This window comes from Penicillium canariense, assembly GCF_028826845.1.
Source record: "Penicillium canariense strain IBT 26290 chromosome Unknown utg000001l_segment0_segment0, whole genome shotgun sequence".
Classification (NCBI taxonomy): Eukaryota; Fungi; Ascomycota; class Eurotiomycetes; order Eurotiales; family Aspergillaceae; genus Penicillium; species Penicillium canariense.
The window spans coordinates 3,141,425-3,168,145 of record NW_026622728.1 but is presented as its reverse complement, the minus strand read 5'-3'; the positions used below and the strand labels follow the sequence as shown (position 1 = coordinate 3,168,145).

The 26,721-nt window shown below is 49.1% G+C and overlaps 9 protein-coding genes across 9 annotated transcripts; 5 read left to right on the top strand and 4 right to left on the bottom strand.

Annotated features, from left to right (window-relative positions):
- Window positions 1–28: 28 nt before the first annotated feature.
- On the bottom strand, window positions 29–1,026 carry N7482_001107 (N-terminal L-serine N(alpha)-acetyltransferase NAT4; the record flags this gene model as incomplete). Its single annotated transcript, XM_056683232.1, has 2 exons — window positions 29–789; window positions 936–1,026. The coding sequence occupies 2 exons, from the start codon at window positions 1,024–1,026 to the stop codon at window positions 29–31; spliced, it is 852 nt and encodes a 283-aa protein (XP_056546838.1).
- Window positions 1,027–1,444: 418 nt separating this feature from the next.
- On the bottom strand, window positions 1,445–2,762 carry N7482_001106 (uncharacterized protein; the record flags this gene model as incomplete). The annotated part of the gene is made up of 7 exons (XM_056683231.1): window positions 1,445–1,608; window positions 1,672–1,817; window positions 1,872–1,927; window positions 1,986–2,267; window positions 2,319–2,423; window positions 2,485–2,631; window positions 2,694–2,762. 7 exons carry the CDS (start codon window positions 2,760–2,762, stop codon window positions 1,445–1,447), a joined length of 969 nt encoding a protein of 322 aa, XP_056546837.1.
- Window positions 2,763–7,869: 5,107 nt separating this feature from the next.
- Window positions 7,870–9,111, top strand: N7482_001105 (zinc-dependent alcohol dehydrogenase family protein; the record flags this gene model as incomplete). Its single annotated transcript, XM_056683230.1, has 4 exons — window positions 7,870–8,025; window positions 8,106–8,495; window positions 8,566–9,012; window positions 9,067–9,111. The coding sequence occupies 4 exons, from the start codon at window positions 7,870–7,872 to the stop codon at window positions 9,109–9,111; spliced, it is 1,038 nt and encodes a 345-aa protein (XP_056546836.1).
- A 417-nt stretch (window positions 9,112–9,528) lies between these two features.
- On the top strand, window positions 9,529–12,447 carry N7482_001104 (putative raffinose synthase protein Sip1; the record flags this gene model as incomplete). The annotated part of the gene is made up of 2 exons (XM_056683229.1): window positions 9,529–9,726; window positions 9,805–12,447. 2 exons carry the CDS (start codon window positions 9,529–9,531, stop codon window positions 12,445–12,447), a joined length of 2,841 nt encoding a protein of 946 aa, XP_056546835.1.
- A 261-nt stretch (window positions 12,448–12,708) lies between these two features.
- N7482_001103 (tyrosine--tRNA ligase MSY1) lies at window positions 12,709–14,780 on the top strand (the record flags this gene model as incomplete). The annotated part of the gene is made up of 5 exons (XM_056683228.1): window positions 12,709–13,025; window positions 13,111–13,264; window positions 13,320–13,606; window positions 13,662–14,007; window positions 14,061–14,780. The coding sequence occupies 5 exons, from the start codon at window positions 12,709–12,711 to the stop codon at window positions 14,778–14,780; spliced, it is 1,824 nt and encodes a 607-aa protein (XP_056546834.1).
- Window positions 14,781–15,159: 379 nt separating this feature from the next.
- Window positions 15,160–19,036, top strand: N7482_001102 (mismatch repair ATPase MSH6; the record flags this gene model as incomplete). The annotated part of the gene is made up of 5 exons (XM_056683227.1): window positions 15,160–15,483; window positions 15,545–15,592; window positions 15,654–15,834; window positions 15,884–18,282; window positions 18,338–19,036. The coding sequence occupies 5 exons, from the start codon at window positions 15,160–15,162 to the stop codon at window positions 19,034–19,036; spliced, it is 3,651 nt and encodes a 1,216-aa protein (XP_056546833.1).
- A 561-nt stretch (window positions 19,037–19,597) lies between these two features.
- N7482_001101 (putative histone h1.3.) lies at window positions 19,598–20,058 on the bottom strand (the record flags this gene model as incomplete). The annotated part of the gene is made up of 2 exons (XM_056683226.1): window positions 19,598–19,837; window positions 19,948–20,058. 2 exons carry the CDS (start codon window positions 20,056–20,058, stop codon window positions 19,598–19,600), a joined length of 351 nt encoding a protein of 116 aa, XP_056546832.1.
- A 1,002-nt stretch (window positions 20,059–21,060) lies between these two features.
- Window positions 21,061–22,993, bottom strand: N7482_001100 (fungal specific transcription factor domain-containing protein; the record flags this gene model as incomplete). Its single annotated transcript, XM_056683225.1, has 4 exons — window positions 21,061–21,510; window positions 21,569–21,857; window positions 21,909–22,335; window positions 22,387–22,993. The coding sequence occupies 4 exons, from the start codon at window positions 22,991–22,993 to the stop codon at window positions 21,061–21,063; spliced, it is 1,773 nt and encodes a 590-aa protein (XP_056546831.1).
- A 2,490-nt stretch (window positions 22,994–25,483) lies between these two features.
- N7482_001099 (glutaminyl-peptide cyclotransferase family protein) lies at window positions 25,484–26,680 on the top strand (the record flags this gene model as incomplete). Its single annotated transcript, XM_056683224.1, has 1 exon — window positions 25,484–26,680. The coding sequence occupies one exon, from the start codon at window positions 25,484–25,486 to the stop codon at window positions 26,678–26,680; it is 1,197 nt and encodes a 398-aa protein (XP_056546830.1).
- Between the last annotated feature and the right edge of the window lie 41 nt (window positions 26,681–26,721).

The window sequence follows — 26,721 nt, the reverse complement described above, 5'->3', positions numbered from 1 at the left end:
GAAAAAAAAAAAAAGAGAAAACCAATCTTCAATCCTTTAAACGCTTTGACAAGATCAAATAATCAAACTCCTTAATCGTCCCGTTGCGCAACCTCCGTGGCTGCGGCGAATACTCATCCACCTCATACCCACCCTTCTCATAAAACCTCCGAGCTGCCGCATTAGACTTGAACACAGTCAACATAGCCTTCTCCAGTCCGACAAGCCGACCAATCTCCTCCATCCTCGTCATCAGCAACGCGCCGAGGCCCCGACCACGGGCCATCGGCGACAAATGGATTTCGTAGCAGTAGACAACCTCTTTCCCGTCCTCGTAAGTGACCATGAACGACAGGAAGCCGAGTACATTTGCGCCATTTCCGAGTCCCGATGGCGACTTCGGCTTGTCGGCTTCGGTGGAGTCCTCGCGCGGCGACACGCCGGGTGCCTGCCCCGCGGCGTCACCCCGCACAATCAAGTACTTCATATCGGGCAGCTTCATTTCTTTGCGCTTCTTGGGGCGGGACCACCCTGCGGCTGACGCAGCATAGTCTTCACCGGAGGTGAGTTCGACTAGGTCAAGGCAGGCGTTCAGGTCCGCCCGGGAGATGGTTGCTGCGGAATACACGTCGAGCGGCGTTGAACGAGCCCCATTCCGCTCTGGCTTGGACGCTACTTCTGCCGCAAGTGAGGTCTTTTCATCCAGTGTTGGATTCTTGGTGGCGTGCTCGCCTGTCACAACGGGAGATACGTAGTGTGATATGAAATCTTCGATGAGCATGGCATTGGTGCGCTCAACCAGCGGCAGGCCTGTGCGGAAATGGCGTTAGGACGCGTCTCAGGTTCGGGTGGATTGAGTAAGGGGGTCATCGCGTATCATCCTTTCAAGTCAATGAGAGAGAAAGAATTGGCGCTGTCCTGATGGAGTATGTGTAGTCGGACGGCTATTTACTTACTTGCGGCGGACGAGACGCGTCGGGTGCGAGTTTGGGAACTTTTTGCCTTGACCTTGGCCTTGGCCACCCGACCCTCTTTCGTCGCTGGCATGTGGAATATGACCTTAGCGAATGCAATGAATCACTGGCCAATATTTTGGGATTGCGATGCTTGTTGTCCAGGGTTAGTCCTAACTCTATCCATGCGCAAGTACGGAGGAGAGATGAGTGGGTTGGGTCAGTTAGAGTTTGAAGCAGCCCCGTCTCTTGCGTTCTGCGCTTGTCATGCATATGGCCGGTGGCTTCCACACCTATCCGAGCGAGACACTGGCGCTGAATATTTAAGAAAATGGGCGTAAGGTAGATAATAATTGAGCAGAATCATGTTGCCATCTCTTGAATTGACTAGGATCTATTGTCCGCATGGTATAGCTTGAATTCCACTGGGGTAATATATGTTTCCGGAACTGCTAATGTCCGTAATCTCAGTATACCTTAGGATCACGAGGGAAAGCCTCTATACATAAGAGCTAGGTATCGCGTAACTTAGCTGCGTGCTCCTCAGCACGTCGCTCCGCCTCATCAGGCCCCAGCTCCCCAAAGACATCAATTCCCCAGCGGAAGGGATAGTTGTACCGCTCGTTGCGGTCCAGCTTGTTAAGCGCGTCGAACTCAGCATCGGGAATGACGAAGTCTGAAACGTAAGTGTTAGTTGACAAATGTCGACTACACGGAGAGAATCATGCAATTAACTGACCTTGAAAGTTACTCTCAATGCGCGAAGGAGTAACGCTCTTCGGCAGCACCGAAGAGCCCCGCTGGATAGCCCACGAGATCAGCAGAATGGCTGGGTCCTTGTTCAGCTTCTTAGCGATCTGCACCACGGTCGGATCATCGACAACACTATGTATTTGTAATCAGCATGTGAATCGGGCTATGCTGGGGGGACGTCCATACCGCGGCAGGTTGTAGATATTGTTTCCAAGTGGGCTGTAAGCAACAGGCAAGATATCCTGTAACAATAAGCCTCTGAAACTTTAGGAGACATTAGGTTAGACGGTGTTTTCTTACATTATCCTTCAAGAATTTGAACAGACTGGGCTGAAGCAGATAAGGGTGGGCCTCGATCTGGTTCGCCGCGGGAGGGATCTTCGCTGTCTTGAGGAGCGATTGAGTCGCCTCAATTGTGAAATTGCTGATTCCAATGCTGCGAATTTTGCCGGACTCAACAAACTTCTCCAGTACTGCCCAAGTATCAGCGACCGGCACATCGGCTATACGGAACCGCTTGGACACCGGGTCGGTGGGGGTGAGGGTCTCGTTGGTATGCTCGAACGCGACGGGCCAGTGGATCTTTGGAGGTTAGCCGATAGTCCGAATTGCACGTCCTGAGCAAAAGATTACCAGGTAGAGGTCAAGGTAGTCGGTCTGAAGGTCACTCAGTGTTTTGTTCAGGGCTTCTCCGACGTGATCGGGGTGGTGGTGTGTGTTCCATAGTTTGCTGGTGATCTATACACAGCTATGGTTAGCGATCTGGGAGTGCCAGGCTTATAGACCCAACGCAACTTACAAAGATCTCTTCACGGGGGACGCCCGACTTCTTCCAACCATTTCCTACCTCATTCTCATTCTGGTAGCATGCCGCCGCGTCAATGTGACGGTAGCCCTTGCGAAGAGCAAGCTCGACCGCGTTCTCAACTTCATGGGGCTTGGAGAGCTGTTGTGTATAGGCCATTAGTTGCCCACATTTCGTTCTTCAGGGATCGAACAAATAGTTACCCAAGTCCCGAGACCAACAGCGGGGATCTCGTAGCCCGAATTCAACTTGAAAGTGCGTCCAAGAGACATATTTAGTAATCAGAGAGGCTTCGTGTTGGGCAGAGTGCTGAACAAGTTCGAAGTGAGTATTCAGAGACGCAGCGATAGCGAACGGACTGGTGACCTATTTATCCCCCCGTCGCTGCGACCTTTACCCCTCCTCCATACTAACTAGAGATCGGATTGCGCCAGACCAGGGCCTAGCACGCTGTCCGCTAATATCTTGCCTGCCAGGAGCCCTGGCAACTACGGATTAAGTGGATGCCAAATTGATGAGCGATATTAGCTTTGGATTGCACAATTGCTGGGCCCCCTTGGTGGGTAGTGGCTGTACTTTAAGCCACGGGCGGATCTTCGATTAGGCTGTTCCACAGAAGTCGGCCGCGAGTTTAATTTTGGATTTTGGATTCATTAATAATTGGAGTTGTACCTGCAGCACTTACAAGGTTGTTCAAATCTATTATCTAGCTTCGGGGTTTGTTTCCTGGCCTACGGCGGCCGATAGCGGCCACTGGGAAAGTGCACAATTTGGGCATATTCTAGACCGCCCTAGGGACCGCTCTGTAACGCAGGAATCGTTCTTTACACTGTCTTTCCCATACAAAAATAGATTCTCCACTTTCTACTAGACCCCATATTGACCGCTATTTCTCACCACTAATCCCAGGTAGTAAGCTGAATCTATTCATACCATATAATCTGCTAACTCTCAATATCGCTAGGCGTTGAATACCCTCGCTATTACCCTGCTGTAGCTGTCGCTGTAGCCGTCGCTGAATACCCTCGCTGTTGCCCTGCTGTGGCCGTCGCTGAATACCCTCGCTGTAGCTGTCGCTGAATACCCTCGCTGTTGCCCTGCTATGGCCGTTACTAAATACCCTCGCTGTTACCCTGCTGTGGCCGTCGCTGAATACCCTCGCTGTTGCCCTGCTGTGGCCGTCGCTGAATACCCTCGCTGTCGCTGTCGCTGTAGCCGTCGCTGAATACCCTCGCTGTTACCCTACTATGGCCGTCGCTGAATACCCTCGCTATCGCTATCGCTGTAGCCGTCGCTAAATACCCTTACTGTTACCCTACTATAGCCGTCGCTAAATACCCTCGCTATTACCCTACTGTAGCCGTCGCTAAATACCCTCGCAGTTACTATCGTTATACGCTACTCTATAATAACGCCTCCTATCCCTCTTAATACGTATAGGCAGGAGATCGAGGATCTCGTCTAACTTAGGCGCTCTGCTAAAGCTATTCGTATTACCCTACTTAATAACTATAGTATTAGCGTTATAAAGCGTATAATCAATAACCGCCTATAATTATAGAATATCTACCTAGCGAACCCCTATCGAACGGCTAAGATAACCGAAGCTATAGATAAGCTTATTTATAAGCTTCTTCTCCTCTCTCTAAGTACTTAAGAGATTCTCTAAGTGCTAAAGAGATAGGATATATCTATATCCGAACACTCTCTTCGTAGAGCTCGTAAGCGGCTTAGAATAAAGCTTTAGGTCGACGATCCTAAGGAATATAAGCGGTAAAAAGCTAAGATCGAGGCTATTCTAATTATAGAGGATTATATTAGAGATATTAAAGGCTATAGCCGGCGGCTATAATACTATTTCTTTCGTAGCTAAGGTCTTTCCTATCCCCGGTAAGTTAAGGTCTTTCCTATCCTTAATAAGAAGGTCTTTCCTATCCTCGATAAGTAAATACGAAGCTAATACTAATCTTTCTCTAGAGATAGAATCTAGGAGGTCTACTAAATAATTAACCCTAAAGCTATTAAACGTCGTCGATTAGACCTCTAACGCCGGAGAGGAGCTTATACTTACCCTAGGCCTAACTAGATATAGTATATTAATAGTTATATAAAGCTAGAACCTTTTAGATTCGAGATATATACTACTATTAATAGATACTCTCGACTTATTATATAGATATATATAGGAATCTCTACTCGGATAGTAGTAAGTGTACTTTGTTAGTATCTCGACTGCGTAGCTTCGAAGGGCTTTCTACTACGTATTATACGTACTAATCTAGGTATAGAAATAATAATACTTAGTGATACGTATCTAGCCCTTCGCTAGTCAGCGTTAGATAATAAAGATCTTCGGTAAAAAGACTACTTCTTCTACGGCCGAAGTACTAAGAATCAACGGATTAAATCCTAGTAGGGATAGCTCGTAGGGTTAAGCGCCTTCCTATTCTACGAATATTTCTATATACTATAGCGCGATAGGATCTTCTTAAAGCAGTATCTTCTAGAGTAGGTATTACTTCTTACCTATCCTCCGAGCTCGCATCTACTTATATACGAATAGATATCGCTTCTTACTATCTATATACCTATTCTCCGAGCTCGCTGTGAAGGATTACGTATTAGTCTGATATAGGGAAGCGTTGATATTAAAAGTAGTTATATCATTCTTTATTATCACTCGGTATCGTTATTCCCTAATAAAAGAGAGTGTCCCGTTTCCTTTCAATCTGAATCGGCAAGATTCAGTCTTTGAAAAGAAGAACGGTTGAACTACATCATAATTGTTTCATTATCTATTCGCCATCGATTCTTTACCTGATCGACAGGCCTTCTACCCTGACAAGTAGTAAAATCGTTACACTCGTATACACTTATATACGAATATTTAGAACATATATCTAATTCGGCGACAGTCTCACCGGCTAAACACTATCCTAGGGAAGCTAGTTATAAACTACTACCATCCTAACGCCGACGTCTATAATTATCAGCAATCCTTTAACTAAGAGCTCCTTCGAAGACTACAGTAAGATATAGAAGAATAGGATCCTTTAGAATATCTCCTACTAACGACCTTAGTATAGTACCGCTTATAGCTTTAGCAGATTAGGTAGTAACTTATAGGCGTTAGCTTTAACCCTAAAGATCTACTACTTTAGCTCTATAGGGAAAGAGACCAGCTATACCGAGCGGTATATAAAGCACTTCGGCTTCGTATATTATACTACCACGAATCTAGTAAAGAGCCTATCCTAGGCGTCTATATAAAGCCGTATAGTATATATTTATAGTCGCTAACAGCCGAGACAGCTAAGATAGCTAAGATATAGTTTAAAATTAAATTTATATCTTACATTAAGCTTAAAAGCCTCGAGTAGCTTATTAAAGGCCCCGATTAATCTCGAATCTCACTTCGAAATAGTATCTCTATAATCCTCCCTATAAGACGCTATAGCTACTACTATCCTAGCTATATTATCTTCTTTAATAGTAATAGTAGCTTCCTTAATAGTACTAGTAGCTTTATTAATAGTAGTAACTCTAACGCCTACACTATTAATACCGATACCTTTAATACTAGTAGCTATAGCTTTACTAGTAACTATAGCTTTACTAGTAACTATAGTACTAGCATAGCTAAATATACGCTTTTCCTCTCTTTCTAGTATAGTAAATATAGCTAGGAGCTCGTATCTACGTTAACAAGAAAGATACCCTCTACTACTACTACTACCGCCGCTGCCGCTACCGCTACTATAAGAGATTTATATCTCTACATCCTTCTATCTCTAAGAGAGCCTAAAAAAGATAGAGCGGCTACAGGGTAAGTACTACTACTACTAGAAAGAGCTAGCTAACCTATCTTTTATCTATTAGTATCGGTTTCTTATATTTCCCCCTCCTCCGAGACCATCATCGATATCCTATCCTTCGCGAGAGACCTCGTCTTAAAGCTCGATCGGAACGTACTCTAGTAATTAGGATACTAAACGAGGCTACGAGATTAGTTCTTTCTAGCCGAGAATATTATATATTAAGATAGAGGGAAAGGGCCGTTAATCGTATACTTTCTCTCTAAGCAGAATCTCTTCCTATTTAGAAGCCTTAGTAAACTTTACTAACGCTTCCGGATAGAGAAAGGAAAATATTAGATATACGTTATAATCCTACAGTCCTCCGAATAGGTAGCACTATAATAAAAAGAGGAGGATAAGCTATTTATAGAGCGGCTCTTTAACTACGATACAGATTAGGGTACTACTTCTATAGTAGTAGCAGAGGATACTACTATAATAGTAGTAGTAGAGGATACTACTCCTATAGTAGTAGTAGAGGGTACTATATCTCTTACAATATCTTCCTTATCGAGGAAGCGAGCAGCTTCTCTATTACGACGAAGCCAGCGGCTTAGGCGGCGGCGGCGATAGTAGACGAATATAGACCAAGATACACTATAAAAATAGTTTTAATATCATTATTATAGCGACAGTGAGGTAAATAACCGTTAAGATAGCACCTTACCACCTAATATCAGCGGAAATAGCTAAGATGCACCATAAAAATAGCTTCAGTATAGCGACAGCGAGGTAAATGGCTATTAAGATAGCACCTCACCACCTGATATCAGCGGAAATGGCCAAGATACACCATAAAAATAGCTTCATTATAGCGACAGCGAGGTAAATGGCCGTTGAGATAGTTATACATGATTTAATATAGGCGTTGTAATAGTAATTCAGGTATCTAAATCTTTCTGCCGGTCTTAGAATATGCATAATTGTGCACTTTCCCAGTGGCCGCTATCGGCCGCCGTACCTGGCCTGACTCGACTAATTGCGGGGCGCGGAATGTGGGTTGGCTGGTTCACTGCTGTTCTTTTCAGCCCGCTGCATAATTCTTATTGTAAACACCCAGTTAGGAGGCTATTCCACCAAATGGGCCTCGATATTGTTGATTAAAACCTTTATCTCTAAGCTACTTGATACGGATTAACGTTCGGGAATTATAAATCCCGACTCTCTACCAGTACTGGTTCGCGGCGGTGTTTGAAGCCGGGACGAGCTACTATGTATAGCATCATCAAACCTTCAGACGTGCATGGGGTTTGGCAAATTCGTCAGCGGATGTAATAGTATCCGAGCGGAGCGTCTAATTAGCCCGCACGATGAAGGCGAATGATGAAAACAGAGGCCGAACCGGAGACTTATTTTGGTCCTTAATAATCGTGCCGTCATGAAGTGGGGACGGAGCCATATCACCGACGTCAAAGGCTCGTAGTTATATAGAGTGCCCTTCCATTATCCAGATTTCTCTGGACACAACTTTTGATCATAGGTAGCTTTGTCTTTACATTTAAGCTCCAGACGCACATATAAAATGCCTTCCATGAAGCAATGGGCTGTCCAGGGCAAGGACAAGGACTTCGACGGCCTTGTCTACCAGAACGCACCCGTACCGAAAGTCGGTGAGAGCGAGGTTCTGGTGAAGCTCCACGCCGCGTCGCTGAACTATCGCGACCTGATTATACCGAAGGTATAGCTTTTCGCTCAATTACAAAACGCGATAAGGATTTCGAATTCCTCGTTTTCTGACATCCGATTGTCCTATTGCAGGGCATGTACCCATTCCCTTGTGGGTTCCCCATCGTCCCCGGTTCTGACGGTGCTGGCGAGGTTGTCGAGGTTGGATCCAAGGTCACCGAGTTCAAGAAGGGTGACAAGGTGGCAACCCTCTTCAACCAGGGTCACCAGTACGGCGATATCGACATCCCCGCGACACAGACTGGCTTGGGTGGTGTGATTGACGGTGTTTTGCGTGAATATGGTGTCTTCAACGAGAAGGGCCTCGTCAAGGCGGCTAAGAACCTGACACCTATTGAGAACAGTACTCTTTCTTGTGCTGCTCTCACGAGTTGGAATGCCCTGTATGGCCTCAGACCTCTGAAGCCCGGCCAGGTCGTCCTGGTTCAGGGAACCGGCGGCGTTAGCATGTTTGCCCTGCAGGTACGTGTCTGACAGGCAATAATCACAAATCAAGACTTGAGCTAACCACGTTTGGTTTGATGTTTGATAGTTTGCTAAAGCTGCTGGTGCGATCGTGATCGCCACAACCTCCTCCGATCAGAAGGCTGAGAAGCTGAAGAAGCTCGGCGCCGACCACGTTATTAACTATAAAACCGACACGAACTGGGGTGAGACCGCTCGCAAGCTGACTCCGGACGGGGCTGGTGTGGACTATGCTATTGAGGTTGGTGGACCTGGAACCCTGCGGCAGACCTTCAAGTGCATCAAGTTCGAGGGTATCATCAGCGTGATTGGCTTCCTAGGCGGCGTCCAGCCCCAGGGTGAGCCCACTATTTTGGACACATTGAGCAGTATTTGCACTGTTCGTGGTGTTTATGTGGGCAGCAAGGCGCTCATGCGCGACATGATTCGCGCGATCGAGGCCAACGACATTCATCCGGTTGTAGATGAGAAGGTCTTCACTCTCGAGCAGGCCCGGGAGGCATATGAGTACATGGTAAGTGGAATCAATGCGGTTTTATTCTGGTCATATACTAACAAATTGGAACAGTGGGCACAAAAGCATTTCGGCAAGTTGGCCATCAAGATCAACTGAGCGGAGGATAGCACAATCACATTTCCCTTTTGGACACGGATGGCTGAACGGGGCAATGTCCACTCCGTATGGAAAAGTCTCTATAATTAGTGACTCGCCGGCTGGAAATTAAAAAGTAATGTTTGGTAAATACAGTCGTTATCAGTTGCGGACGAGATAATCTTGGGAAAGTTGGTGGATTGAAAATGAACAGGAAGGTTGACGTTCCAAAAGTTCCCCGCCTCTTGATTATGTACTGCACAGCAGCCACCGCCCCTCTGCCAACTACCCCATACATGTCTTTCGCAATACATCCTTTGAAATCGAGCTGTAATCACCTTAACATAACTATTACATATTTCCGAACCATATCGAGTCAATCAGTGGTGCGGCCAAGCGCATTCATTCCCTGGACAGCAACTACCCCTCTCATTCCAGATGCAGGCCAACACTAGAAATACAGCGTCCACCCTCCCCATCATCGGACCCAGCCAGCACCGAAAAATTCGTCAAGCAACATTTATTCGTCCGGCCCAAATGAGTTTATTCGCTCGAGTGACATGCTACCCGCCGCTGGGACAAGTCACTAGCTTGCAAAGGGCGCACAAAGCATGCCAATCCGAGGAAGACGATACTGTAAGGGCATCAACGACCGTTCTCCAGACATTGGTTAGAAGTCACATCGCGATCATTACATACTGAATTTAATACCAGGTGCGATTTACAGTGGTCATTGAGTCCAGCACCTCTCTCCCAACGCAATCATGGGAAGCACAGATCTGGCATAACATCACAAGTTCTGAATGGACCGCCCTTCCGCTTCAAAAATGTGATTCGTCGAGAGCACCATTGTTAAATGGAAGTGATGCTGAATATAATTACTACCGCTATGTGTTTTCAGAAGAAATCCAAATTCCGGATTCTGGTGGGCATACGCAGTTCACGGTGCGCTTTCGGACTAGTCCGGATACCGAATGGCAGTGGGCCAACCAACAGCACCCGACCAGTAATGGCGAGCTTGTATTTAGCCCCAGGGCTTCAGATGTTGGCAAGCCAAGATGGTCTGATTCGTCCTCGGTCAATGCAAGGAGGGAGCTGGCCAAGCACATCGACAACCTGTCCCTTGAGGTGCAGGTTGCATCGCGGATCAGCGAAGCGCCGGGATCTCTTCTATGGGAAATCCGTGGAGATGTAGACCCGGCTCAAGGAGGAGCCTCCGGCATCAAGAGGTTTACACTCGGCACACCCTCTTCAATGATTAGGTATTTCTCATTGGTCCGAATTTGGAGCCCATGGCTGGGCCCCAGACATGGCAAGGACAAGTTTAGGCTGGCAGAAGATGCCATACTATGCTCTTTCCTCCAAAAGGACGGAACCAACCTTGTTCTCCTGGCCGTTTCCGGAATCAACGATGTCTTGACTGTTTTTCAGTCGGGCGATGATGGGGAAATGGTGGTCAAGGTGCGAAGCGACAATGCAGAGGTCGCTGAATTTCATATTTTGGCCGCTGCGGCGAAGGACTTCGAGGTTGCCATGTCCGCCGTGATATACGAGTCAAGGAAGGTTGTCAAACCATTCGATGCCTTGGCACATCCGTCTGTGGAGGAACCCCCGGCATCACCCCCGGGCGACGACGTTGTTGTCCTTGAGAGAGACCCAAAGATCCAGTGGCTTGCTGATTGGTTTGACGGCCTGACATACTGCACTTGGAACGGACTTGGGCAGGACCTGAATGAGGAAAAGATTATTCACGCACTAGACACCTTGAAAGCGCATGGCATCAACATCGTCAATTTGATAATTGACGATAACTGGCAGAGTCTCGACAACGAGGGTCAATCCCAGTTCAAGCGGCGCTGGAAACAATTTGAAGCAAACCCTAAGGCATTCCCTCGAGGCCTTAAGCAAACAGTGGAAACGATCCGTCGATCTCACCCCAATATCGGACATATCGCAGTGTGGCATGCCCTGTTGGGCTATTGGGGAGGTATTTCTCCCGACGGGGACCTTGCACAAAGATATAAAACCAAACAGGTGAAGATAAAAGATCCTGCTGCGGGAGGTCCCATTGCGCATGAGGTCCCCGACGGAAAAATCCTTGCCATCGACCCTGATGATGTGCAGCAATTCTATGATGATTTCTATAGCTATCTTACATCAATCGGCGTGGACTCCGTCAAAGCGGATGCCCAATTCTTTCTTGATCTCCTCGAGGACCCGGAGGATCGCAAGAGATTTATGACATCTTATCAAGATGCATGGTCAATTGCGATGCTGAAACACTTCAGTAGCCGGGCCATTTCGTGCATGTCTTTGATCCCACAGATGATCTTCCATTCACAACTGCCACCAAACAAGCCAGCGGTTCCGTTGCGTAACTCGGATGACTTCTTCCCCGAGATCCCTGCATCTCATCCGTGGCATGTGTTCTGCAACGCGCACAATGCACTTCTCACTCGCTACCTCAATGTCTTGCCCGACTGGGATATGTTCCAGACCAGTCACCCCTATGCATCCTTCCATGCCGCAGCTCGCTGTGTCTCTGGTGGACCTGTATACATCACCGACGAGCCGGGAAAACATGACTTGACGGTCATTGATCAGATGACGGCACCTACTGTTCAAGGAAATACCGTGATCCTGCGTCCAAGTGTCATCGGTCGCACCATTGATATTTACCATGATTACAACGAAGGGCACGTCTTGCGCGTCGGAAGCTACACAGGATGGGCCAAGACTGGCAGTGGACTTCTGGGTCTTTTCAACATTCACTCTGCCCAGGCGTCATGCATGGTCTCTTTGACGGACTTCCCAGGGATTTACGACGACGCGGATGGTCAGTATATTATTCGCGCCCATACCAGCGGCAAAGTCACAGGACTTATGCAGCCATTGGCTCAAGATTCACTAGTGTCTGTGATTCTGGAGGAAAAAGGATGGGAGATCCTTACCGCGTATCCGACTCGTCCATTTAGACTCAGAGGAGGTGGCGGCAGCAACCCTCCTGGTGAAGCCTTCACTCACGTAGCTATCCTGGGTCTCCTTGGGAAAATGACTGGAGCTGCTGCTGTGGTGTCGTCGGACATATCTATGACTGAGAACGGCCGCTTGCGCTTCGATGTTCATTTGAAGGCACTGGGCACGCTTGGAATTTACATCTCTGACCTGCAAGACCGTGGCATTGCTGATAACTTCATGGTCATGATCCTCGGCCAGCCAGTGCCCCAGAAAACAGTCTGGAAGGAGGGCGGAGAGAATGCCAATGTGTTGGCGATTGATGTTCTAGCCGCCTGGAAGGCTATGAAGCTCGACAGCGGGTGGAGTAACGAAGCCTTTGTTCAGATTTTTGTCTCCTGATGCAATCTCACAAATTAAATAGTTCGTTCATTGCAAGAGGAATCAATTGGTTCATTTTCGGGCACGATGCTTAATAACGTTGCCAAGTGTAAGGTGAATCAAGACCCGGCAACTGAGCCGCGCGAAACATGCACGGCCGCCCGCATCAATGATAATCCGATGTTCTTATCGAAATAATCTCGGAGCTGGCGGCGGACAACTTCAGTCGCATTTCATCATTGCGAGCCTGATTGCTCTCATTTTCTTTTACAATCCGGTCCAATGCGGCCACATTTGGCGCCACTCCCCGGAGCGACTTGTCGTAATCCTCGTCTCCCTCGGAGGGCACCATGCGGAGCGCGTAGCTTCGCGGTTGCAGCGCAAACAAATCCGCTCCGATACGAAACCCGCCGTCCTCAACTTTTTTCGCAACAGTTCCCGCAAATACTACACAAGCGATGCATTACACAAAATTATCTTCAGCGCATGAAGGAGGGAAGGGAGGAGTGGGCCCGAAATGCAGAGGAGATCAAGCAAGGGAAGAGAAAGAACTTCGCGGCCCACCTGGAGGAGCGAGGCCTAATTCATGATGTTGTTGGGTACGTGTGAACTTTCCACTAGATTCAGCATCCTGAGATTATTTTTGTTGTGGGGCCTGAGGCTAAACTGTGTCGTGGGTTGCAGAGAACGCGAATTACTACACAAGGTATTCACTGAGAAGAGAGCTGGTATCTACGTTGGAATCGACCCCACGGCGCCCTCGATGCACGTTGGACATATGCTACCTTTCATGGTGTTGGCCTGGGGATATGTCTGGGGATTGCCGGTGACCTTCCTGGTTAGTCTATACAAGTTGGGCCTCCCTTGAACCTCCTGGACTGATGAACATACAGCTGGGTGGTGCCACATCCCGAGTTGGTGACCCAACCGGAAGGTTGAAGGGACGCGAACAAGTCCATTCCTCGATTCGCAAAGCAAACATGGCTAGCATGCACATGCAACTGAAGAAGCTGGGCTCGAGTATCGAGCAGTACAGCCGACGACACGGCTATGAGAAGAAACCTATTTGGAAGCGAGCATTGGTTAACAACAATACCTGGTGGAACTCGATGCCATTTATTCAAGTTTTGCGGGATTTGGGAGCATTCATGAGACTTGGTCCTATGCTGGGCCGAGACACGTAAGTCCGCATTGTTCTGCTGGCCAGTCAATAGTTGTCTGACAATGATGAATAGTGTTAAGACTCGACTGAACCAGGGAGACGGCATGTCCTTTGCCGAGTTCTCCTACCCTCTCTTGCAGGCATGGGATTGGTGGACGTTATTCCAGAAAGGTACTCAAGTGCAGGTTGGAGGATCCGATCAATATGGCAATATCTTGTTTGGAATGGATGCTGTGAAGGCGATCAGCCGCAGTACGGCTGATGAGCAACTACGCAACCCCCTGGAATCGGAACTCGACCGGCCCATCGGGTTCACCACCCCCCTCTTGACTGCGCCCTCTGGCGAGAAGTTTGGGAAATCTGCGGGCAACGCGATCTGGCTCGACAAGGACATGACTTCCAGCTTCGAGCTTTACCAGGTGAGCTCGACTTTGTCATCAGTGTTAATCCATATATCACTAACGGTTGGCAGTTTTTTGTTCGCACGGCTGATGATACCGTGGAGAAATACCTGAAGTTGTTCACGTTCATCCCCCTGCCCGAGATTGCTACCATTATGGAAGAACAAAATAAGGATGCTTCGAAGCGGGTGGCTCAGCATAAATTGGCCTACGAATTCGTGGAGCTGGTCCACGGCAAAGAAGAGGCGGATGCCGTCTCGCTCCAGCACCGCCAGCTGTTTCGGCCCCGATCTTCAACTGGCGAACCTTCCCCCATGCCTCGGACAGCAAGTCCTCCTGCAAGCCACGCGCAATCGTCTACCTCTGGCTTCGTCACCCCTCAGTCTGGAAACCCGTATGCGTCCCAGACCAACTTCGCGAATATGCCTAATGCCCGGGTTATCCTTCCAAAATCCTTGGTTTACAACCAGTCATTCAACAAGATTCTTTGGTCGGCTGGTCTGGTATCTTCTAAGGGTGAGGGCCACCGTGTCATTATAAACAACGGTGCGTATGTGGGTAGCCGTCCTGGAGACAGCGGACCCATGTCGGACGATCTTGCCTTTACTCCTATCCGCCCCTGGCCTTCCGAGAAGACTCAGGAATACATTATTGGCGACAACCTTCTAATGCTCAAGCTTGGCAAGTGGAAGTTCAAGATGGTTGAAATTGTCAGCGACGAGGACTTCCGTGCGAAAGGACTGACAGCTCCGGGATGGGAGGAGGCCTCGGAGTCGGATGACTCGACTTGACGATTCTGAGGGTGTTTATTGTGAACATGATCGATGGCATCTCCACTTGTATTTTTATAGTTGGTGTAGAATAATCTACTGTACAATATGCTTCTTGGACCCTAAATACCCCACAATGTGGGCTTTGTGTTCTTGTGTTTCATACTTCGTATGGACGGGACACTAACTGGATCAGTCGAATGCTGGAGACGCCAAGACTCCCGGGCCACTCTACGCGTCGACGCGATCCGCGTCTTATCTCCGATTGTCTCATCCATCCACTCCCCTGTCATCCGATCCTGTACACGCTCCAACTCCACCCGCCAGGTGTTGAGAATTATCACTACAATTGCACCTCAATTGATCTATCCAAGAATACTGGTATATCAGGTCATCGACAATGGCCCAGGGTCCCGCCTCTTCGCCTACCGCGACCCCACCGTCTGCAGCTCTGAAGCGAACTACGTCGAGCACACAGAACATGAAAAACCAGAAGTCCATCCTCGGGTTCTTCCAGAAGTCCTCCCCAGCAACACCGTCAAACAACAGGACTCGCGAGCCCGCGTCATCTCCAGCCCAGCGCGCGGGCGAACAGCGTGCGGCCAGTTCAGTCAAGCCCACGCCAAAGAGGAGCTTCTCCAGCTTCGCTCAGGACCTGAGCCCCGTGCCAAGTAGTGACCTTCCCATCCCAGAGGAAGACGATGGAAATGGGGATAAGGTAAAGGTACGTCTGAAATGTCTTCTCTTCCCAACCTTTGCCCACTAATAATTCCGCTGCCTTCCAGTCCGGACGCGACAAAATCCAAGACACCACGATGTCTCCTTCGCGCCGAGTACGTCAACAAGAGCCCCCTTTCTCCCACGAACATTTGAAACTTATCTTTCCCCTCGCAGGCCAAGAAAAAGCAGGTCAGCTACAAGGAGTCTGATTCAGAGGGCGAGGACGACGACGATGCCATCTTCCGCCCGACTCGCAAGAACAATGCCAACGGCCGAGCTACCAAGCGCAGGAAGACCTCACCTGAGAGCGAGGATGAGTTCCAGGGGGCAGAGGATGTAGAATTCTCGGATGATGGTAAACCCACCCCTACGCGCGCGGTCACAACATTGCTGACTGGGTACAGAAATGGACGACTTCATTGTTGCCGATGACTCTGATGAAGAAGTCGCTGCTCCCAAAAAGCGCAAGCGACCGGCTACCACAACTGCACGAAAGAGCTCCAACCAGGCTCCCTCTTCACCACCACTACCCCCACCGACCGATGAAGACTTCGATATAGAGCTCCCCGAGAGCTCTGCTGGCACTGCGCTGAAGTGGACATTTGACCCGGAAAATACCGAGCCTCGGAAGCAGCGTGTGGTACAATCGACTACAAAGGCACCCTCTAGCACGAAGAAAGAGAAGGCTCACGTCAGGGACCCCGAAGAGCGGTATCCGTGGCTTGCGAAGGTCAAGGATATTGATGGGAACCCTCCAGGCCACCCCGACTACGACCCGCGCACGATCTATGTTCCACCGCTTGCTTGGTCCAAGTTCTCGCCTTTTGAGAAGCAATACTGGGAGATTAAGCAGAAGTTCTGGGACACTGTAGTGTTCTTCAAAAAGGGCAAGTTTTACGAGCTCTACGAGAACGATGCCACCATTGGCCATCAGCTCTTTGACCTCAAGCTCACCGACAGAGTCAATATGCGCATGGTAGGCGTTCCCGAGATGAGCCTGTCCCATTGGGCAAATCAGTTTGTGGCCAAGGGCTTCAAGATTGCTCGTGTGGACCAATCCGAGTCCGCTCTCGGCAAAGAAATGCGCGAGCGAGACGCTAAGAAAGGTGGAAAGGAAGACAAGATTATCAAGCGAGAACTCGCTTGCGTTCTCACTGCCGGTACTCTGGTTGAGGGTTCGATGCTGCAGGACGATATGTCGACGTACTGTGTTGCCATCAAGGAAGCCATTGTGGATGATCTACCTGCATTTGGTCTTGCCTTTGTGGATACCGCAACTGGCCAATTTTTCATTTCGGAGTTTGTGGACGATGCGGATATGACGAAGTTTGAGACTTTTGTGGCCCAAACCCGCCCCCAGGAGATGCTGCTCGAGAAAGGATGTGTCTCACAGAAGGTTTTGCGCATTCTCAAAAACAACACCGGTCCTACCACCCTCTGGAACTACCTGAAGCCCGGTAAAGAATTTTGGGAAGCAGATATTACCGTCAAGGAACTTGATGCTTGCGAGTATTTTGTGTCCGAGGATGATGACAACATCAAGGCTTGGCCTGAGGTTCTTCGTCAGGCGCGGGAGAAAGAGCTGCTCATGTCTGCTTTTGGCGCTCTGACGCAGTATCTCCGAGTCTTGAAGATCGAGCGAGACCTGATTACTATCGGCAACTTTACCTGGTACGACCCTATCAAGAAGGCCTCTAGCCTGGTTCTGGATGGTCAGACGTTGATCAATATGGAAATTTTTGCAAACTCCTTCGACGGTGGCCAGGATGGCACCCTTTTCCATCTCTTGAACCGATGCATTACACCATTTGGCAAGCGAACCTTCAAGCAATGGGTCTGCCACCCGCTGATGGACGCTAAGCGGATCAATGCGAGGCTGGATGCTGTGGATGCCTTGAATGCCGACCCGAGTACTCGCGACCAGTTCTCTTCGCAGTTGACCAAAATGCCTGACCTGGAGCGACTGATCTCTCGCATTCATGCTAAGGTTTGCAAGGCTCAGGATTTCGTTCGTGTTCTTGAAGGATTTGAACAAATCGAATACACGATGGGTCTTCTCAAGGAAAGTGGTGCTGGCGAGGGCATTATCGGTCAGCTAATTGCGGCGATGCCTGACCTGAGCCCATTGCTTGCATACTGGAAGACTGCATTTGACCGCCCTAAGGCAAAGGAAAACGGAATCCTGGTTCCGGAGACCGGCGTCGAGTCTGACTTCGATGCTTCCCAAGACAGCATTGAACAGCTCCACAAGGAGCTCGATAATGTACTGAAAAAGGCTCGTCGTGACCTTGGCTCTACCGCTATCTGCTACCGTGACAATGGTAAGGAGATCTACCAGCTTGAGGTACCTATCAAGGTTAAGAATATCCCAAAGAACTGGGATCAAATGTCTGCCACCAAGCAGGTGAAGCGCTACTACTTCCCTGAACTCCGCAACCTGATCCGAAAGTTGCAGGAAGCCCAAGAAACCCACGGTCAAATTGTGAAAGAAGTTGCCGGTAGATTCCATGCACGATTTGACGAGCACTACGGTACATGGCTAGCTGCTGTTCGAATTATCTCCCAGCTGGATTGCTTGATCAGCCTGGCCAAGGCCTCAGCCTCGCTGGGCCAGCCTAGCTGCCGCCCTGTTTTTGTGGAAGATGAGCGGAGTGTTCTCAACTTCGAAGAACTGCGACACCCCTGTCTTCTTTCATCTGTGGAAGACTTCATTCCCAATGATGTTCAGCTCGGCGGCAAGCGGGCGAACATCGATCTGCTTACCGGTGCCAACGCCGCCGGAAAGTCTACTCTTCTCCGCATGGTATGTAATTCCTTCACGTCCCTCTTGCCTTTTTTCATGTCGCTAACTATGGTAGACCTGTGTCGCTGTTATTATGGCTCAGATTGGCTGTTACCTCCCCTGCAAGTCGGCGTACCTCACTCCTGTCGATCGTATTATGTCCCGTCTTGGAGCAAACGACAACATTTTCGCCGCACAATCAACATTCTTTGTCGAACTGTCTGAGACGAAGAAGATTCTCTCTGAAGCCACTCCACGCTCACTCGTCATTCTTGATGAGCTGGGTCGTGGCACTAGTTCCTATGATGGTGTCGCCGTTGCGCAAGCTGTTCTGCACCATATCGCCACGCATATCGGTGCAATGGGCTTCTTCGCAACACATTACCACTCTCTCGCCGCAGAGTTCGAAAACCACCCAGAAATCGCGCCAAAGCGTATGGCCATTCACGTCGACGATGCTGAACGCCGTGTTACTTTCCTCTACAAATTAGAGCATGGTGTTGCCGAGGGTAGCTTCGGTATGCATTGTGCATCCATGTGCGGTATCTCGAACAAGGTCATTGAGCGTGCGGAGGTTGCGGCCAAGCAGTGGGAGCATACAAGTCGACTTAAGGAGAGCCTTGAACGCCGCAAGGGTGGTGGCCTCGTCGGACTCGGATGGTGGAGTGATGTCGCGTGGGCACTACGCGAGTCAACTGCGGGTGATGGTGATAAGGCGGGTGATGTCACTGATCTGGGGCTAGAGGTCTTACGGAAGGCGATCGAAGCTCTCTAGAGATATAGTAGGCTGTTATACCGAGGTGTGATTCTTCCATTTGTGCTGCGCAGCTGTGACCACCTCTCGTGTTCTTTTTTGTTTGTCTTATATCTCGGGTCAAAGGATGTTCTAGGACTATCTCTATCTTCTAATGTTGGACTTCGTATTCTCGATTTTTGCTCAAATCATCGTCCTCATGGCCTACGCTCTAGGAGTGTTTTCGACACCACCGCCTATCATGAAGTATGTGTAAACTTGAGCAAAAGTAACCCGATAGGACGGAGAATGTATTCCGTATCCCTTAAAAACAAGATGGTTAAAGCCCATATGCCGATTTTGCACTGCAATATTTCGAACGGGCACCGAAATCAGGAAAAGCAAGCAACCAACGCACCCCACAAAGAAGAAAAGAGTAATGGAGAAGGAGCAACGAAAGAAGACGCCCCAAGTTCTCCCACACAACCCCATTTAGGAGCAGTGTGAGGATGAGTGTAAAGATGTCGCTCAAAGTCCGACCACGACGTTGACCATTTCCTCGTCGTCATCATCCACAGCACCTTCCGGTTCCTCTGACTCCATCTAGTGCTCGGTGCCCTCAGGCTCGGCGGTGTCAGTCGCACTAGTCGCACTAGTAGTTTCAACCTGGCGCTGACGGGGACGGCCAGGGGAACGGGCAGCGGAAGGAGAGGCCTGGCCGGTAGCAGAGTCGGTGCCAGGCCCGGGGTTGAGACGATCCAGCTTACGCAGTGCCTTTGAGTACATGGTGCGGGCCGAGGCGAGTGTAATACCTGAACGTGCCCCGAGCTGGTGGAAATCGACCTATTAGATATCATTAGTGAGCTCAAAAACTGCATAATCGTGTATGATAATGATGGAATAGGTATCGAGTGAGATGATGGCGAGATGGTCCATGCTTTGATGCTACATACCTTGCCGGTCTGGTCATCCAAGCAAATGAGTGCGTTAAGAAGTAGGCGTGTCTCAGAAACGCTCATTCCCAGCATGCCGTCGGTCGAACGAGTTGGGGTAGTGGGAGGCATCGTGCAGTGTATGGAGCGAATTTGAGTATGAAGGATAAGGTCAGGATAGAGAGCGGTAAAGTCTCAGGCCGTAAGGGAAAATGCGAGATAGCAAGTGAGGTGAGGCGTGGAGAAAGAATACGAGTGGGAATGACTAGTGGTGGTCGAGATGAGCGGAGTTGATAGTTGCAGAGAGGAAGTTTCCAGGATTACAAAAAGGTAACTTCTTCGGCCAGAAATCGACCCTTTGCTATTTCAATACGAGAGATCGATCTCCCTTATTTACTTAATTATACTGGGCCTCGCTCGACAAAATATGGAAAGTGGTCGTTACGCCGCGACGACTCGAAGTATAGACGGAAGACGCGCGGATCGCCCATTTGACACAAATACCGATGTGTATACAGAGGCATAGAGAGACTCTGCCCTGTTTTGTGACTAAGTTGAGCCAGCAGCCGGTTGTGCTCGGTATCCCCTGGCTAAAGCTCTACGGACAATCTCATGGAAGAACACAATGACATTCAACTGTGCACACTGTCACCAGACTTGCGGAATTAAGAAAGTAATTGAGATCTATGGAATCACAAAAGAAGACCCGATGAAAAAAACGACGAAAGATACCGAAACGAACACGACATTCGCATGATTGGGGCGTAACCCTTTCTCTACCTGACAGACAAAGCAACAGATCCGAGGAATTCACCATTTTCGCTGCCTCAATGGCGGATAATGGCAGATATCGAGAAGGCACCAGCCCCAAAGACCATAATTGAACCCAAAGAAAGATTACCGTTGGAATATCTTGAATTTCTGGACATTTTCTCTCAGAAAGACGCCGATGATCGGCGGGACCCATATGCTACAAACCAAAGCATCATGTGTCACATTTCTCCTTTTAGAAAATCTCATATTTCTGGGTTCACAGATAGCACTGTCTCGAATAAAAGTACTCCTCTCGTTATCTAGTCATTTCAGACGATATGAATTCCTTGAGCGCCGCTGGACTCCGCAATGATTTTGATTTTACATCATAGTCCAGTTGCTGGCCGTGTTTCCCAGGTCGAAATCGATTGCCCAAGACATTATATCAAAATTCTCGTAATCGTCCAGATTGATAGCACCAATCTCCCCAGCTCCACCAGGGAGGGAATTGTCAATGTTAGGGGTCAGAACTGACATCGGGCTCACGTCAGCGCTTGTCGCGACATCGGGAGTTGCCTGAAACTTTGATGTCGCAAACTTGTCCAAGATCTTGTCCAACTTCTCCGTGATGGCTTTTGCAGCCTGCAAGCAGAACGCTTGATTTCTTTCCCGGGCACTGGCCACACTTTCAAGTTGCGATGCAAGTACGGAAAGATTCCGAATCACAGACGACGTCTTTATACCGGGCGGAAGGATTCTTGAAGAATCTTGCGTAATATTTTCTAGTGCAGTCGAAAGGACTGCGGCAGAGGGCAAGCCGCAGGAAAGAAGCTGAACCCTGTCAGCTATGCAAAAAAGGAATGGGACGGTAAGGTAGGGTAGTACGTACGATTTCAGGCAAATCATTGAAGGTAAAGGCACCTTTGCGGCGAGAATTTCCCATTTGCACAACTGTCTCCAATATGTTTGCAGACACATCAAGCAGCTCGGGAAGGGGAAATGAGCTATCTTCTCCAAGGAGGTGGTAGATCTGGAAGTGGATTTGGAGGTAGGCCAGATGAATCTTCGCATGCATATAACAATGGGAAAGAGGCATGTCGGATTTCCAACAATCCTGACTATACCTCAGGTGGGGAAGCAGGTTATCCCAAGTCTGACGGCATCGAGAAGACAACTCTCTAATTGGTTGTCAGTGGCCATTCAGCATCTCTCCGATTGATGGTTCATACCTGAGCTGGACAGGGTCAGCTGCCTGTGATGCTTGAAAATGATATTCCACAATTTCTTCCCGAAACTGACTCAAGATATATCGTAGTCGAGCCCAGGTTGCTGCCCTAAGTTTCCCATCCGTGTTCCAACCATCTTCTGTGAGCCGACTTTTTGCTTCCTCTAGTTCCTCAGGAGTTCGCGCGAAAAGTTCATCATCTGACAAATCAAGGGGGAGCTTGACGTCAACATATCGAGAGGTAATGCGAGGAGGCAGATTGAACAACAGGCCGAACATTTTCTCGAGATAATAATCAGTCACAAAGCATCTCCTCCGGCATTCTGCAAGGAAAAACGGGGTTCTCTCAGGGGAATATGTCGCTTCTCTGTTCAAGCCCAGAGCCAATAAATCTGTCGCGAGATCGCCCACAAGACGCCACACACCGAGGCCTGAAATCAATCAGTATCCTACAATCAACAAAATTTGCATGACGTGCTCACTCGCATCTCCTTCAAGGAACGATCTGAGTTGCGCATTTTCATTCGCTAGCCATATGATGACGTCGGTTGACTGAGGTGCAAGGTCACGGGCTAGTCGTAAGGTCAACGTACTATACCAAACCATGTCTTGGACAAATGCGCCATCCTTATCCTCGTCGCGGTCAACAAAAAAAACTGAAGCACGGGCAGCCATAGTATAGAAAAGACCGATAGTCTCGACTCGAAGATTCGCGCCACAGAACAAGGCGAAGAAACCGTGCAGGTCTAAGGATGGCGTGATGAGGACCTCTGTAGAGGAAGAGAGCAGCACAGTTTCGGATATCTCCGAGATATTGCCTAACTCGACTCGCTCTCCTTTTTCTCCAAGTATATGGCCCGAAGATACCAGATCTGTACGGAGCGTTTCCAGGAGGTGCAGAACGACTGGTTTCGGTACAAGTGCGTTGTGCTTAAAAGAGTAGTATTGATGGAGACACTTTTCAATGACTGGGAGGTATCTCAATTGAGACACAATCTCCTTCATGGTGGCTAGGTGGGCCTCATAAGCTTTGCTGTCATGCGAGCCCGGCGTGGGTGTCTGTCGCAGCGTGTCAGAGACGGTCGACATGAACGGCCATGTGTGAAATTTGGGCGGTCCAGCCGTAGACCGTCCGAGATGGGCCTGGCAGCTTTTTGCGCTGTTCTTGCTCCATGACGGCCTAGCAAGGTTTGATCGGGGTAGCGTAGGCACGGTCGGTCTTTGTGCACTCCGATTTTTAGTTAGAGGTGCGGGATGGTAATAGCATCGAGAGTCGAGCCCACGACGCTGGCAGGAGGCGCAAACTGGTTTGCCATGATCACATCGACTTTTTCTCTCTCGGCAAGGTTCACATGAGGCCAGGGCACGATTGCGCCTGGTTGTGGGTGCTGACATGTTCAAAAACCTGGGAGGCTGCGCGATGTTGCCTGTATCTCCATGTCACGAAATTGGACCCACACTGGTATGGATTCAGTGCTCCTTCGGACTCGCTTTCCAGGTCCACTGGGTCGGAATTGGTATTCTGCAGATTCAGGAACCTTGTTCAAGTCATTTTTCTTGTTTCACTAGGGATATTGAGTCATGAGGAGCAATTGAGAACGAGTTCTCGCTGTCAGAGGCCTATCACGTGAGTTTACCCCGATACAAGACCGGTAACAGAATACATATCGGACTTGTATCGGCGTAGCTGACTTCGTTACATACCTACCAAATAGAGCAGAGACGGTGTTATTACTGTAGTCAATTTCGCCAATAAGCCCTCGAAGTACATTTGTACCTATCAGAAGCTACTGGATCTCTTTCCTTACAATTCCTCAACATGTCCTACCTTATAGGTAGAACTGAAAGGAAGATATATAGCGGAAGGTCGAAGACACGACTATAGATCGAAATGGGACTTGTCCCTCCTCGAAAAGGGGATATAAGATCCAAAGAAAAGGCGCGTCCTGCGGAATAACTCGGATTATGTTCTCGATTGATTGTATAAGTGCGATTATCGATAGCCGCGACCAAATTATCACGTCTTGCTAGCTAAAATAAGCTTTGCATATGCCCAATAAGCCTCGTAGTACGATCACCCGATCTGGGTTAATCTATTACGCAAGATTAGATAGTAGCTCGCCTAGATATTCATCCAACTAGGACCAAATAGGACGAAGCATGGCATAAATAAGGTCTCGGCACTCCTTTCTTTATCAAAAAGGGACGGGAACTTTCCAAGGCGCTCGCTAAAGTCTCCTTCCTCTATCTTCGGATTCTTAGAAGGTATGTATGGATTGATGGTAGGTGTCTTGGGATTGGATTCTGTGGAGGGCTCGGCCCGCCACTGATATGTTCATACTAGAAAGGTGGGATACAATAAGATCTTACACCATTCTAGAGGGTAATAGAATTAATACATTATGTGAGAATATTAATAGCATTACCCACTTATCCTCTGTGAGCTGTTTGGCTTTGGATCTTTTTATAGATAGCCGGCCATATCTCCGGATAAAATGCGGTTGACTGTCTACCGGGCTGACTGTGATCAGCTGTGAAGAATTGTGTCGTCGGCTTACCCATCCACCAGGATCTGGTCGCGGGATTCAAGTTCCGAAAAGTAACAGGTCGAATGGGGTTTTTATCCGGCACTAGATCTCCCAAACGGACGGCAGTCTGTCGGGGTATTGCGTTGAATCTCGTCGTCGTAAGTATGAGGGTAGTTGTGGGCGGCAAGTCTTTTGCGTAGTGTATGGCTGTCTCTCGAGACTTTCGTGCGAATGCGGGAAGTGCTAGGTGAATAAAGCTGACATAGGGCGCGGAAGTATAGGCGACAAAGAGCATGGGCAGTGCGCCGCCAGCAATCACTTGAAACGAATAGAAATCAATACCAAGTTCTTTCATATAGAACACCAGAAAGGAGCGCATACCTAGTGGTGTGATGTACCAGGCATTTTCGGCTGTGTAGCAAGAGGGCGCGACAATCAAGCAAGCCGTGCCGAAAAGCAGAATTGTAGTTACCCGCAGTACGCCTAGGAACATAGACCGGCCAGTCCCACCATAGTATACCAATATACGCTCCGGGGGGCCTATAGACCAATTAGAAAATGATATAGAGACGAAGGTGGCTATAGTACCTCTCCGGGTGCTTGTTTTAGCGGAGGCGGCAGCGCTTGTAGGAGAGGAAGTGCGTGTCGTGGCGGCGCTAAGATCTTTGGATGCGGGCGCAGCTGATTCATGGCGACGGGATGGCCGGGGGACCTGTGACTTAAAACGGGTCCATACTTGAGCGCATAAATCTCGCTGGCCAGATTTCGGGAGCGAAGTGCGCAATTGAGGATGGAGGAGGACGCGCGTGATCATGCTTGCGACGGACATCAGTGGTGCGCTCGGAGGTTTCGCGGTTCCCCGAAAGCTGCGGTAAAATCGCCAGCCGTGACCGCCTTGGCGTCCGCTTTGTTTGGCGACGAGGTGCGACACTCCTCATTGCGGTGTTCTATCCTTATACCGTACTCTGGCGTGCCTAGCTGGTCTGGGCCCCAAGCTGGTTTTTGATGCGCTTCGCAAAATCATGAACAGCTAGTCACTCTCTACGACGATATGTCTACGGCCTACCGTGACCCCCAGGGCCTCCGTGGCCACTTCCTCTACCTATGCCTAGGCTTACTTCTCCTTCTGCTTCCCGGACAAGCCTATGAGAAACTTTCCGATGACACATTGAAAGCACTTTCACGCCCAAATCAAGATTTTGACATTCACAGTGGTGCTCTGTTGTCGCCGATTCTGCAACCTCGCGTCCCCGGCACCCCTGGTCACACAGCGGTCCTAGAACACTTCACAACCTTCTTCCGGACAACACTGCCGGAGTGGAAGATAGAATTCCAAAATTCCACTTCGAAGACTCCAGTATCTGGTGGAAAGGATGTCCCATTCATCAATCTTATCGCGTACCGAGATCCGCCAGGGGCCTCGATGGGAGATGTTGGCCGGTTGACATTGGTTGCACATTATGACAGCAAGCTGGAGCCTGAGGGGTTCATCGGAGCTATCGACAGTGCCGCACCCTGTGCAATGATTATGCATGCTATGCGCATCGTTGACTCTGCTTTGGACAAGAAATGGGCTTTGATGAAGGAACAAGAAGTGGACTTTCTGGAGGAACAACATGGAATACAGGTCATTTTCCTGGACGGCGAAGAAGCATTCAAGGAGTGGACCGACACAGACTCGCTATATGGCGCTCGTTCCCTCGCTGAGCATTGGGAGACTCAGATGCACCCGGCTATGTCGACGTTCAAGACCCCACTATCATCTATATCCCTCTTCGTGCTCCTGGACCTTCTTGGTGCCAGAAGCCCCAATATCCTGTCCTACTACCCGACTACGCACTGGGCCTATCAAAGTCTAGGGTCCCTCGAACAGCGACTTCGTTCTCTTGGTCAATTGAAGTCCTCGTCGACTGAGCCATGGTTCGTTGATACGTCCAAGGACTCACATCAGGTAATGACCTTTGGTGGAATTTCGGATGACCATCTGCCTTTTCTCGCAAGAGGGGTAGAAATCCTCCATCTCATCGACTTTGCACCGTTCAAGGGCTTCCCATCGGTGTGGCATACGCCCGACGACGATGGCGAGCACCTGGATATGGATACCGTGGAGGACTGGAGCGTTCTAATGACAGCATTTGCCGCTGAGTGGATGGAGCTGGAAGGCTTTCTTGACCACATGGGCAATGTACGCCGGGAAGAGGAGCTCGAGTCGGAGGCTATCCGACTGAACAAGAAGACTGAATTGTAAGCCCCTCCGCTCTTTTTCGTTTCTGACTGGTCTTTTTGGTC